Here is a 14,056-nt window from a genome sequence, read left to right as displayed (position 1 = left end):
GCATCTTCCTGGCTCAGAGGCTAGCCCTCTATCCACTTCCCCACACTCCTTTCTCATTAGAGAGCTAATGAAGCAAAAATAATGTCTGTAACATGCATTTAAATCATATAGCAGAGCTGAGATGCTACAGTATTATTTCAGACATGATACTGTGACCACACTTATGTGCTTCCTTCCTTCCTTTGTTCCTTCCTTCTCTTTGTCTACAACACAAATTTTGGCATTAGATGGAATTCAGGTCTCCTCTAAACGTTGATTTGGTGTCCCTGATGTCTGGTCACTCACATGGTCTCCTTCTGACTCCCTGATGTCTGGTCAGTCACATGGTCTCCTTCTGACTTTTCTTCATCCTTAGGGTGATCTGGCATCGCTTCTTCCTCTTTGGAAACTGCAAGCTTTTCTAGAGATTCCATCACCTCATTTCTCAGCTCATCTTCAGATTCTTCAAAATTTCTGAAGTGTTCAAAAGGAAAAGTTAATTTTATCATGTTAAAGTACCAAGGAATAAGTATTCATTGGAGTCAGCTCCCAGGCAAGCCCTTCTCTATAAGTTGTATAAACTCTTTCAAGACTCTAAGGCATTACTGAACAAACAGTGGATTAATAACCTGGAAATACCAGAGTCTAATGCTAAGAGAGTAAAAGACTTAGGAAAAGGAAGGGACGTTTTCTTCAGCTAGGTTAATGATTAACAGTCATTGTGGAGATGAGAAACTTGTGTAAGGCTTTGTCCATCTGACTTCATGAAAATTTTCTAGTAGGTTTTAAGGTTCTTGAGGGTAGGGAATACATCGGATTTATCCGTGTATTCCTCTCTCTACCCACCTCCAAACCTAACACAGTATCTTAGTAAATGTACTCAATAAATAAATTCAATAAACAAACAAACAAAATTCCCTCAAAAGTACAAGTTGTCATTTAATATAGCCTGCTACAGGGAAAGGGAAAAAGCTTTTATTAAGTGTCTACTACAAGACAGTGTGCTAAGGGCTTTATAATATTAACTCATTTGATCCTTTAAGGTTGGCAAAATGTTTTACATATATTAGAATTTCTAGAGCTCTTCAAGACTTGCAAAGACCTTTACATAGTTCATCATATCGGATCCTCATAGCAATACTATGAAGTAAGTGCTATTATTATCCCCATCTCATAGATGAAGAAACTGAGACTGAGTACACCAGTGGAGGAAGTGATTTGCCCTGGGGCTACTCAGTATCTGAGGCTGGATTCAAACTCAGGCCTTCTTGTCTCCAAATCCAGCATTCGCTGCACTGCACCACCCAGCTGGCTCAGAAAACATCAGTTAATCTTCTTTGGGCCTTATAACAACCCTGGAAGGTTGTGTTATTTTTATCCCTATTTTACTTATAGTCAAGTAAACCAAGGCTGATCTATGTAGAGAGTTTTGCCTGAGTTCGATAGCTAGGAAGTGTCTGAGACACGATTCAAACCCAGATCTTTCAGACCCCAAGTGAAATGCTCTATCCTTCATACCATGTGCATAGAACTACATGTGCATACAAACCTTTATAGAAAATATTTACTCATAACCAACTGCTATAGGGTTGTATAGCTGTGCATATGGCTTACTGTAGTACTGAGGGAATTAGAACACTAGGTGGTAAGAGGAATTGAAACACACTGCCTCCATCTTGTGACTCAATTCTGGAGCTAGCTCAGCTCCCTTTTCTATCCAGTTATCGGTCTAATCCAACTTCTGTCCTGTGAGAAAACTTTATTCAGTTGTGTGAATTGTGAGAAAAACCTTATTGTATTGTTTGAACCTAGCCCTGTGTGTCTGGGAAGCTGGACCACCTCCGCCTGTGGCTTAGAGACCCTTATCCAGATCCAAAGATTGATGCCAGGAGTTTTCTCACAATTGTACGTCTCAAACAACCCATAGGTCTTACCTGAAAACTGATGCCAAACTGATCGGTCAGGTATTGTTTCCTGTACCTTTCACTGAATATGGATACGGATACTTGGAAGGAAAGGAACACCTCTTTTTCTGATTTCAAGGAATTGCTCCGGTTTGCTCTCCCTATTCTTTCCTCCTATTCGAAATCCAAAATTAGAAACCTAATTTTGTATCCTTTTTCTCTGAATTAATTGGTCTTATGTGATTAATTGTTTTTAATGCGTAAAAGTGTCTCCCCCTGTGTTGGGATTCAGTGCCTAAGCTAAGGGTTACTGGTCCCAATCTGTTGGTCAATTGACATGCATTGCTTAATAAATCTGTATGCTCAGGAGCTCTCACCTTTGTTTCCTTAGTCATTTCATCTTTCACCCACCACACTGCGTTAAGACTTTTGAGACACCTTGTATACATACAATAGATATTTTAAAAATTATTCCTTTGAGAATTTCATAGCATTCCTTTCTAGAGCTGAAACATTCTGCATATCACAAACCCAGTCTGGGAATCACCTAGCGGGATTGAAAGGATAGTTTACTAAATGACACACCAATGGCTTGAATTTTTTTTTCAATTTCCCACCATACCCAAGCTCTATCCAGGGTGGTAGCAGCAACAGTAGCATATATTTCATATATGCAAAGTCTTTCACCTATATATCTGATCCTCACAGAAGCTGCATGGTGTAGGTGTTATTATCCCCACTTTACAGACTAAGGGTCATAGAGGTTAAGTGATTTACCAAGGATCAGAAAGCCAGTGTCTTAGGAAGATTTGAACTTGGGTCTTCCCAACTTGGAGTCCAATTCTCTATCTACTTCCCGTGGCTTGGAGAACATGACCCGATGGCACCTTTTCCTTTCTTCCATCTCACAAAGTATCCTGCAGAGCTATCAAAGAAATAAACTCTTCTTTTTACTCTCCTTCCTATTTCCTCACTTAAACTGATTAATATTCAATGTGGGCTGAGAAGCTCTGACCTTGAGTAGGAAGCCTCTCAATGCTGCCATTCTTCTATGGATGTCAATAAATGTCTCTCGGAGTCTTTCCCCATGCCTCTCTCTCCAAGATTTATAAAATCTCTCATTTAACATTTTAAATTTAAAAATTACAAGTAAATTTATAATAGTAACCAACACATATTAGAGAACTACAACAAATGTTAATGTTCTCACTGAAACGTATATAATCATTACACAGAACTGCCTTACATCTCTCAGAAATGCCCGTGAAAATTCTAGCTAATAATCCTATGTATAAGAAAAGACTTGGAGAATTTTAATCAGTAAAATGAAATGTCAGTAATATCTTGTCCTAATAAAAAACAAAAACAAAAACCGTATGGGTCTCTCTGCTTTATAGCACTTAGCTTTATATAACTGACAGCATTTGTCACACATCCCAGGGGGAAAAACAACATTAAAGCATAGCTTAGCTAGCCAGCAACTAGCTATGTGACCTTGGATGAGTCTCTTAGCTTCTGCCAGTGGAAGGGATGCTAGGTTTGGAATCAGAAAAAGCCTGGGCTCTTATCTCAACTTGAACATTTACTAGTTGTGTGACCACAAACAAATCCTTAATTTCTCTGAGTCTCAGTTTCCCCATCTTACAGATAGGGATAATAATGCCTGTGGTACCTCTCTCAGGATTCTTCCAAAGCTCCAATGATATAACATGTGCAAAAATACTACTTAAATTTCAGCCTTTGTTACTGTTCATCAGAGACATATTTGTATGTTTCATTAAACTGAGATTGTTAACCCCTTTAAGTTACTTTACTTAGTAGAGCAGATCAAGGAATCTGTGTTCACAGCTTTCTGGGTGCTGGTTGTTGGTGGATCTTACACCCCCACAGCAGCTGCTAGCAAGATTGTTACAATAGTCAGGCAGCAACTAGTTGCATAATCTTGGATGCATAATCTTAACTTTTCTTGGTCTGCTTTCTTATCCATAAAATAAAGTATTGGATTAGATAAGCTCCTAGGTCCTCTCTATATCTTTAAAAATATTCTTTGAATTCCAATTCATAAAATGTAAATTTTGGAAGGGGTGAGCTTTCATTCTTCCTTTATCAGTGAATCAGTATTTTAAATCTAGTTATTAAATTGGCAAAGGCCCAACTATCATTCCATTTTCCAGATGTACAGTGAAATTCCTTGGAACAAAGTACAGATTAATCTGGGTATCAGTGTTTAAACTACTGAACAGATTACTTTTTTAGAGGGGAGGGAAAGGGGGAAAATGCTTGTTCATTTAGACGTACTCTTTTCCATCCCAGTTATGGTGGTTTACCTTTCTACCAGTCTTTCATTTCAGTCACTTACGTATCATCATCATCAGATCTAGACTCCAGTGGTTCTTCATCCACATCAGTAGCAGAGGCTGGTTCCACCTTCCCCTCCTTTTCATCATGGGGAAGCCAGTACTTTAATGTTTCCACTAATGAAACACAAAGATCAATTTGTACTTTATTAAAACAAGGAACCTCTACAATTCTCTAAGATTTCCTGTTGTTCCCATAACATTACTGGTGACATCACTCATTAATGATTATGAAGAGCTCCCACCCAGATCCTGGCCACACTATTTTTTCTATGATTATTTAGTAAATTTTTTAAAAGCATTCCTTTCCAACTGGCAAGGCGGGAAAGGAAATAATGGAGATTTAAAAGCACCCAGCATCGAATTTTCTCTAATTTGTAAGAAGTGTTTTGGCTACCACCATTTACCTAGATTAAAGCTGTGTTCACATAAGAGGTAGAATGTTTACCACAGAACCCCCATTTATCAATTTATAACTGAAACATTAGCTTTTATGACAGCATTTTTAGAGTCAGCATGTTGTAGTAGAAAAAACACCACAGTAAAAGGCTTGTTGTAAAGAACTAATGAGAGACTGTACGTAAAGCACTTTAAACACCTTTAATGCACTATAGAAATCTCAGCTATTGTGTTTTTGTGTTAATATAAATATTATTACTCTCTATGAATCTATCACTGACATGATTTTTATTTGGTTCTTGTGGTAGGTAGCAGGTATTACAGTTTGTTCAACGTCCCAAAGCAACATTACCAGGAATAACTTTACCAGGGGATTATCCACACGTGGCTCCTCCCCTACACAGGTTAATTGAGTTGGACTTTGAATCCCAGGGTGCCTTTGCCACCAAACAAAAGTCCAAGTCCTTCTTACTTATCATCAGTTAACGTGTGCTCAGAGAATGAAGACTACCTTTAATGTACTAATTAAAGCCAGCCATAACTTGGAATGTGAATTTGGTATAGAAAAACTTTTTCCGGGGTAAATGTAAATTATTGCTTAACTCTCTGCCTATTTGTCTCAATCAGCACTGTTATTCCAGAACTGACAGCAGCTCATTTAAATACATTTTATGTAGAAAGGCAGTTATTCTGTTGCTGGGAGACAGGGGGAAGTGTAGAGCAGCTATGACTAACCCTTTCCAGTCTCCTCCCTCTATCCCCTGTGATTTGCATAGAATCCAAGAAACATGATAGAGGTTTGCGGAGAAAATCCTCACTTCATTCAACTTCATTCAACTCTTTCGCTGTTTTGTTAAATGGATTCCTCTGGTAATGATTTGCCAAGACCAGGTTATGATAGAAATTAAAAGAAATTTTCTGACCATAACTAAGGTATGAATTAGACTGAGGGAGTCCAAACGAGTGGGAACAGAGCCTGTAGTTCAAAGGGATACGTCATGGCTTCGCTAGCGAGCGAGCTTGCTAGCTGGCACTGTGAGTGATAAAAATAGTGTGCTTAGAGCTCTCCGCTGTGTCCCTGCCAGGATTCCACCTTGCGTTTGATTCCTAGCGGGGCCAACAGCTGCTCGGTAAAGGAAATGTGTGGCTTTTAGTAAACCTACTCTGGAGAGCAGCTCAACGGCGGCTCCCAGTGGGAAAAGGGACTCAGCAAGGATCATCTGTTGGAAGCGCTGATTAGGAAGGGGTACGGAAGATAAACAGCTAAGGAGCTACGCACGGTTCGACACCAATATCACAGGCGTGATTTTCTCCTTAGTTGTGTGTTTAATAGTATGGAAACTAGTGTGTTAGGAAAATCTTTCTGGCCGTTTATTTCACTCTAGTGTTTAAAATCTCGTTTGCTTTGAACTCGTGTATCCTATGGGGAGCTTACTAAAGGATGCTAGGGAACTCACCAACAATGTACCTAGACTAGCTTCTGTGGGAGCCCACGTTTGAGGAGAGCCTTGAATATTACATAAATAGCTTCCAATTACTCCTAATATTTTATGTTACTTTTTAGGGCATTTCTTCCTTTTCTCGACATTTTAAAATGTGAAAATGATGGGGAAATGAGAATAAAATATAATCTGAAGTTGCTCCAAACACGAGATTAAAGATTTTTTTTTCCTATGTCAACCAGTATGTTTAATCCCAAGGGGATATTTTGTATAATTTCCTGAAGTACAGTGAAAGTGAATCTAGTTTGTGCATTCTTGCTACTTAGTTGCAGTGAGAGCAGACAGACCAAGGGAAAGGAATCGGACATGTTTCAGTTTTAGTTTTAGGAAGTTGTGTTTTACAGTGGCTCAAGAGACAGGCAAGTAAATGAGCTACGGATTGACTATAGAAATGCAAAATTCTTTACTTTTCATCTTAGGATAATTCCTGTTTTAGCTATATATGCAACTACTTCATAAAGACTGGTAGAGGAAAGAGATCATCTTCATAATAAATAAGGGGTTTTAACCTTTTGTGTCAAGGATTCCTTTGGAAGTTGGACAAAGTCAATGGACCCCTTCTCAGAGTATGGTTTTTAAATGAATAAAATAAAATACATAAGATAAAAGAATACAAATATGTTGAAATATAATTATCAAAATATTTTTTAAAAACAATATCCTGGACCCCTGAAATCCATCTGTGGTCCCCAGATTAAGAATCCCTGCTAAGAAGGGTTCCTTTAGAAGAATTAAAATGCAGATGTAAACTAATTATGGAACTGCCCACAAATCTATTTGTCAAGGTTGATGAGTGTAGCTATCACCAATAGGATTCATGTGCAGGGTCTTCATAAGGACCTTGAGCACTTCAAAATTGTAATAGGAAATGTACAAATGGGATAGAAACAAAGATGAATAGAACACAAAGAAAATGAACATCATTGACCAAGTATGCAAAATTTGACATTGAATGGATAGGTTCTACTTGGTAACAGAATGTCAAAATGTATAGACGTACATACACATAATACACGTACACAAATATATAACATATGTATTGCATAATGCAATATTAAAATGTACTTCTATTTTCCATATAGCTATATTGTTCATTAAGTGTGAAGCTGTGTGTAAAAGAAATGTTTAACTTATCTGTAGAAGATCATTGGAATTCCCAGCATATATGTGTTCTCTACAAGTACTGAGGCAGTTGGTGCTTCCCACTGTCCTGCCCCTTCTACCCCCCAGTCAGTCTATTTTCCCTGGTGGATGAGAATAGATTCTCAGAACATTCCAAATAGGGGTCTATTTGAGCTCTCAGAGGTGTGGCTTAATGATAGCTAGCATGTATATATCGCCTTAAGGTTTGTAAAGCCCTTTACATATGCTACCTCCTTTGATCACCATAATAATCCTGTGAGGTAGGTGATATTATTCTCATTTTCAGATGAGGAAACTGAGGCAGACTCATTGCCTTGCCCAAGGTGACACAGCTATTGAGTGTCTGAGGGAGGAGTTGAATTCAGGTCTTCCTGACTCCAAATTCAGAGCTCTATCCATTGTACAACCTAGCCATTTGGCAAAGAAGGCTTTCAACTACACCGGCATTTGCTAAATCCCTTAGTATTTAAAGTTAATATTTTAAAAACTTTTGACACAGAGATCTGGGAAAGATTTGAAAAAAGTCATAGAATCACAGTTCATAGGATCATAATGCTAAATATGGAAGGGACCTCAGATGCCTTCTCATTTTACAAATGAGGAAACTGAGTCTCAGGGAAGTTAAGTGACTTGCCTATCCCATGTGTAGTTAGCATCAAAGACAGGATTTTAACCCAGATTCTCTGACTCCAGTGCTTTTTCCATTGTGCGTACTCAAGTACCGTTGTGAGAGTTCACCTTATTGGAAATTCATCAAGACTGACTTGTTTTGCTGAACAATGCAATGAAAAACTCTGTTGCTGTTCAGTTGTGAGTTGTGTCTGACTCGTTGTGACTCCATGGACCACATCAGGCCAGGCCCTTCTGTCTTTCACTATCTCTTGAAGTCTGTACCAAGTTCATGTTTGTTGTTTCCATGACACCATCTATCCATCTCATCCTCTGCCTTCCCCTTTTCCTTCTGCCTTCAATCTTTCCCAATGGCAGGGTCTTTTCTAATGAGTCTGATCTCATTATGTGGCAAAAGCTTCAGCTTCAGGTATTTGACCTTCCAGTGAATAGCCTGAATTAATTTCTTTAAGTATTAATACATTTGCCCTCCTTGCTGTCCAAGGGACACTTAAAAGTCTTCTCTAGCACCACAATTTGAAAGCATCAATTCTGTGGTGCTGGGCTTTCCTTGTCATCCAGCTCTCATCGCCATACGTTACTACCAGAAAAGCATAGCTTTGGGGGCAGCTAGGTGGTGCAGTGAGTAGAGCACTGGCCCTGGAGTCAGGAGGACCTGAGTTCAAATGCGGCCTCAGACACTTGACACATTTACTAGCTGTTTGACCTTGGGCAAGTCACTTAACCCCAATTGCCCTAACCAAAAAACGAAAACAAACAAAAAGAATAGCTTTGACTATCTGCTTTTTAGTGTGCTGTCTAGATTTGCCATAGCCTTCCAAGGAGCAAGCATCTGCCATCTGTGGTGATCTCTGAGCCCAGGAATATAAAATCTGACCCTGGGTAAGTGTGAAAAATGGGTGAGTCCTATTGGCTCATCTCCTCACACAATCCATTTCAGGGCTTCCTAGGTGGTCTGCAACCTCCTTATGGCCTCCCCAGTTGTCAGGTCAAGTCAACAAGCATTTATTAATGTACCTACTCTGCACCAGACACTGTGTTAAACACTGAGAACTCAAAGAAAGAAAACAAAACAAAGCAAAAAAACTACTTCTTGCTCTCAACGAGCTCTGAAAAGGAAGACAACATGCAAACCACCATATACAAACAATACATTTAGAGGAGAAGTTGAAGATGAATCCCAGAGGATTAAGGAGAACTAGGAAGGACTTCCTGCTACAAAGGACTTTTGACAGAAGGTGAGTCTTTAGCTGAAAGTTGGAGGACATTTAGAGGTAGAAATAAGAAGGGAGAGAATGTTAAGCACGGGAGATGCAGTAAAAATGCCCTGACATCAGGAGATGGAGTATATTGTGAGGAACAGAAATGAGGCCAGTGTCACTGGATTTTAGGGTACACGGAGGAGAGTAAGATGTCTGAAGACTGGAAAGTTAGGAATGGGCCAAGTATGAAAGGCTTTAAAAGCCAAATAGAAAGTTTTATATTTGATCCTGAGGGTAGTGGGGATTGTGGGAAGACGGTGGTACGTTAGGACCTAGAAGAGCCCAGTTCCCGCCCAAACATCCCAGTGAAAGCTCTAAAATCGTGCTAAAAGAACAATAATAAAAAGAAAACCAAAGAGAATCAGCTACAACCCTCTCCATGCAGTCCACAAAAGGATTGGAAGAATCCTTTGGAACTACAGAGTGGAGATAAAAGCATTCTAGGTGGAAAACAAAGTGAAAATCAGGCCAGTCCCACAGCAGGTCTCAGGGACAAACCAGCACCATGATGTGTGACACAGGGGTTTCATCCTCATCCATAGTGAAAGATAGGGCCAGACCATTCTTGATCCAGCAAGCAGGAAGCCCACATTCAGGTAGCTTTGGCCTGATCCACAGCTGGAGGCAAGTTAAAAGTGGGGCCTAGTTTTAACCACCAAACTCAAGATCAAACTGAGACTTCTCAACCAACCTAGGAGTATGGAAGCAGAGTTTGATCCAAACACAAACCCTGCAATCCAAAAACTAAGGCTGGAGATAGGAGTAAACTGGAAAAAAATGACATACACAATGAAGAAAACACTTTGGACTGAGAGAAACCCGAAGGGTAAATCCAGCAGAAGAGAATAAATTCTAAAGTTCAAGTACAGCCTCAGAGAAAAGACCATCCCTTTTGCATCCCATGCAAAATCAACGCAGATTCTAGACCAAGGCTCCTCAATCCTTTTCTGTGGCAGTTATCTTCATTCACATGTGCTATATTCTCCTGCCTCCTTTTCAATACTAAAATCACTTTCCTATTATAGCTTCTGGCTAATGATTACAAATGAACAATGCCTGAACATGCCATATGCTCTGTGGTCAACATTAGGTGGTGACCCACCTCTGGAATAATAAGGCAATTTCTCCATAAAAGGCATCCCTTTTAGGAAGATAACTAATGTTAATAGCTTGTGAATGGCTTCTATTTTTCCAGACAATTTTCCTTCTGTCATTCTTGTCACACTCAGCTCAAGATACCGGCTGATGTGGAATCTCGTGCAGCTAATCATGCATTTTGACCAATCTAAAGAGGCGAGTCAGGGAGTCTTCTAACATTAAACCTTCCAGTGGAGATTGGCCCAATAGATTCTGGAAGCTGAGCAGTGCTTAAACTGGGCTAGTCTGAGATCTTCCATTCAATTCCTCTTCTCCATTCTTCGAAACCTCTACATAGCTTCTCCCATTCTTTTCTCATTTCCTTCAGACTCAGAGAATGAAATAGTTCTCCCTGTAAAGGTTAACCCCTCCACTTGTGTGCTCTTCCACACTCCACAGATAGAGTTGCCTGGCCTGAAAGATTCATCTCCATGAGTTCACTTACTAGCTGTATGGCCCTGGGCAAGTCACTTTACCCTGTTTGCCTCAGTTTCCTCATCTGGAAAATGAGCTGGAGAAGGAAATGGCAAATCACTCCAGTATCTCTGCGAAGAAAACCCCAAATTGGATCACTAAGAATCAGACATGACTGAAACAAATGAACAGGGGTGGGGAACCTGTGGCCACATGTGGCCTCAAGGCTGCAGGTTCCCCACCCCTGTTCTAGAACATTGCTGTATCAATTACGTCTGTTTATTTCCCTGTTGCCTACTATTGTCAGCTCTCCTCTGTCCTAAAAATCCCTTTGCTTGGCCTTGCCTTCCCTTCCAGTTATCAGCCTCTTTCTTTCCTGCTCTTCATTTCTAGATATCTAAGAAGAGTAGTGCAAACTCATTGCCTTCACTTCCTCTCCACAAACTCATTCCATTTCCCCCTGCAATCTGGCTTTCCTGTAAATGAGTTAGCGACAGCTGGGTGTCACTGGCCTCCAGGGATGACATATTGAGTCAAGTAGCAACAAAGAGCTTTCATCCATTAAGAGGTATTCATTTTGGGGTAGGATTCCTGGCATCCCAGTGAGAGATTTGGCCTCCTGCTTTCACACAGGTCTGTCTGGTGAGAACAGAAGAGTACCTGGGCTCTACTGTAAGTCTAATTAATACAAATAATAATGAATTTGTACTATTAGAAGTTATAATCATGTAAAATATGGTAATTCGTTCCAGTCCAATGGAAATATGAAGCGTGAATTTGAATAATTTTATTTCAGGGGATTAATTATTCATATTAATCAGGAATTAGCTTACCATCATATTTACCTTGTAGACAAAGTTCAACAAGGGCCTAGGGCTCAGAGTTCTTAATCTGGAGGGTATTGAACTTGGAAGGGGGAAAAATTCATATATTTATTTCAATATAACTCATTTTCTTTACAATCCTATACATTTTGATGACTTTAAAATATTATTCTAAGAAGAAGTCCATATGCTACACTGGACTTCCAAAAGAGTCCATCACACACACACACAGACACACACACACACATACACATACACACAGGTTAGGAACCCTGTGCCTACAGATACATAGGCATCCAATTAATTATGACTTCATCTGGGAAAGAAAAAACTTTCTGAAAACCTTGTTTTCTTTCACTCTTACAGCCCTTATACAGGATTGTTAAAACACAGAGAGAGAGAGAGAGAGAGAGAGAGAGAGAGAGAGAGAGAGAGAGAGAGAGAGAGAACCATCCTAGTAACTGTCTTTTTTTAAATGCCATAAGCATCATTTCATCAGATAAAGAGCTTGAATGAGATATTAGATTTTCTATTTAGTTTTTGAGGGGTTTGGGGGGAAAAATCATCCTGTAATTCTCCAAGCCATCTAATAAAGAAAAAGTAAATCTTTAGGAAAGGGATGAAAACCAGCTTGCCCAGTCCCAGACAGAGGATGCTCTGGTCTTTCGCCCATAGACAAAAAGAATTAAGGAGGCATTCAAGAATACCTCAGGGTCCAGGAATCAAATATGTACAGTCATTGCATGCCCATAATGCTCAGAGCCTTCTAACTACCATAAGCAGCTCTCAAAGAAGATACCCACATGATTGCACTCTTTCATCAAAATTCCTTTAGAGAAATTGTCACTGAAATTGTCCATGCGAAGATACAGGGTTATTGATTAATTCATTTCATGGGCAGCTGCTGCAACCATTGACACCTGGAATGATGAATTCAGAAGGGACTTTTTTTCCCCTAGACCTTTTCTAAGAACTATAAGATCTGAAAGTCAGTTGTGGATGTTGGAGCAGGGTGTGAAATCATTCACATTATCCCTAGCTTGCTAGGGTTTTACAAAACACATGTGCCTCTAGAACACTGATTTTTTTTTCCTCCCCTCCCTACCCCATTTATCTCTCCTGAAACAAACCCCCAGCACTTGGCTTTGAAGGCTACAGGTCAACACAATAAGGAAGCTTCTGCTCTTTTTCTTCTGATTCCTCTATTTTCTGCCTAACTTCTATTCGGGTCAAAAAACATTGGAGCAGATTCTGAGTCCTGACCATATTCTGGCAGTTATAATTTCAATTTGAAGTTGAAAAGGTACTAAAGAATCATAATCCTTAAGGTTGTTTTCTTTTAAAAAAAATCAAATAAATAACCAAATACCAATACAAGTCAATATATAAGAACTTTATATTAGAAAGGCAGTTATTCTTGTCCTAGCCTTGTCTCTCACTATGTGCAACAGGGGAGTATGGGATAATACATATGTATCATTATATTATATTATATTACAGTATATTATATCGTATTGTATCGTATATATGTAGAGAAAGAGAAAGATGAAGAGAGAGAGAGAGGAAGAGAGAGAAGGAGAGAGACAGATAGACAGAGACAGAGAGATTAAATTTGTCATCAAAAGGCCTGGGTTGAAATCCCAATTTGCTTACTAAGAATGTGAAATCCCAATTGCTTACTAAGAATGTGACCTTAGTGAAATCACTTAAGCTCTCGGGGCCTCAGCTTTCTTATCTGTTAAATGAGATCTGACACTCTCTAAGGTACCTTCAAGTTTTATAATCTGCTTTTTTCTCTTCAGAATATCCACTCTGGCTATATTGGTTTATTCACAACCCCCAGGGAATATCTGAAGGCAGCCTGCAGGCAGAAGAACATTGCAGGAACTTAAGGAAATCATTCCTAACACCCAAGTTGTGATCAAGAACAAGCCTTTACTACAATAGTTGTTTTTTAGTAGTGTCTCACTCTTCATAACCTCATTTGGGGTTTTCTTGGCAGAGACACTATAGGGGTTTGCCATTTCCTTCTCCAGCTCACTCTATAGATGAGGAAACTGAGGCAAACAGGGTGAAGTGACTTGTCCAGGGTCACATAGCTAGTAAATATCTGAGGTCTGATTTGAACTCAGGTCTTCCTAACTCCAGGCCTAGTGTTCTATCCATTGAACCGCCTAGGTGCTTCCACTACTACTAGTAGTAGTACAGTATTTACTACAATATTTCAAGAGCAAGAGAGAGAGAGAACTGAGGCTGAAATTTAGACTTGGGACTTCTTTCCCTAGACAATAACCCAATATATACACATACATGTGTGTATATGTGTATATATATATATATATATGTATGTATGTATATATGTATCTATGTATATGTATATCATATTACACACACACACACACACACACACACACACACACACTCAATGGTGAAAACAGAATTTATGGCCTAAACAGCAGAAACGATTGATAGAATACAAAAACATCCACGGCAGCAAGCCTTACC

At 39.4% G+C, this 14,056-nt stretch overlaps 1 protein-coding gene across 1 annotated transcript in view; it reads right to left on the bottom strand.

The window, feature by feature from the left end:
* Positions 1-234: 234 nt before the first annotated feature.
* NEK5 (NIMA related kinase 5) overlaps positions 235-14,056 on the bottom strand; it is a 95,369-nt gene continuing 81,547 nt past the window's right edge. The window contains exons 21-23 of the mRNA XM_036747401.1: positions 4,243-4,357; positions 340-453; positions 235-304 (exon numbers count right to left, since the gene is read on the bottom strand). Coding sequence (XP_036603296.1) covers positions 235-304; positions 340-453; positions 4,243-4,357 — 299 coding nt within the window. The remainder of the gene's footprint in view (positions 305-339; positions 454-4,242; positions 4,358-14,056) is intronic.

This window comes from Trichosurus vulpecula, chromosome 2, assembly GCF_011100635.1.
Source record: "Trichosurus vulpecula isolate mTriVul1 chromosome 2, mTriVul1.pri, whole genome shotgun sequence".
NCBI lineage: Eukaryota > Metazoa > Chordata > Mammalia > Diprotodontia > Phalangeridae > Trichosurus > Trichosurus vulpecula.
Note: the sequence above shows the minus strand (reverse complement) of the source record. Positions and strands in the feature narration are given on the sequence as shown.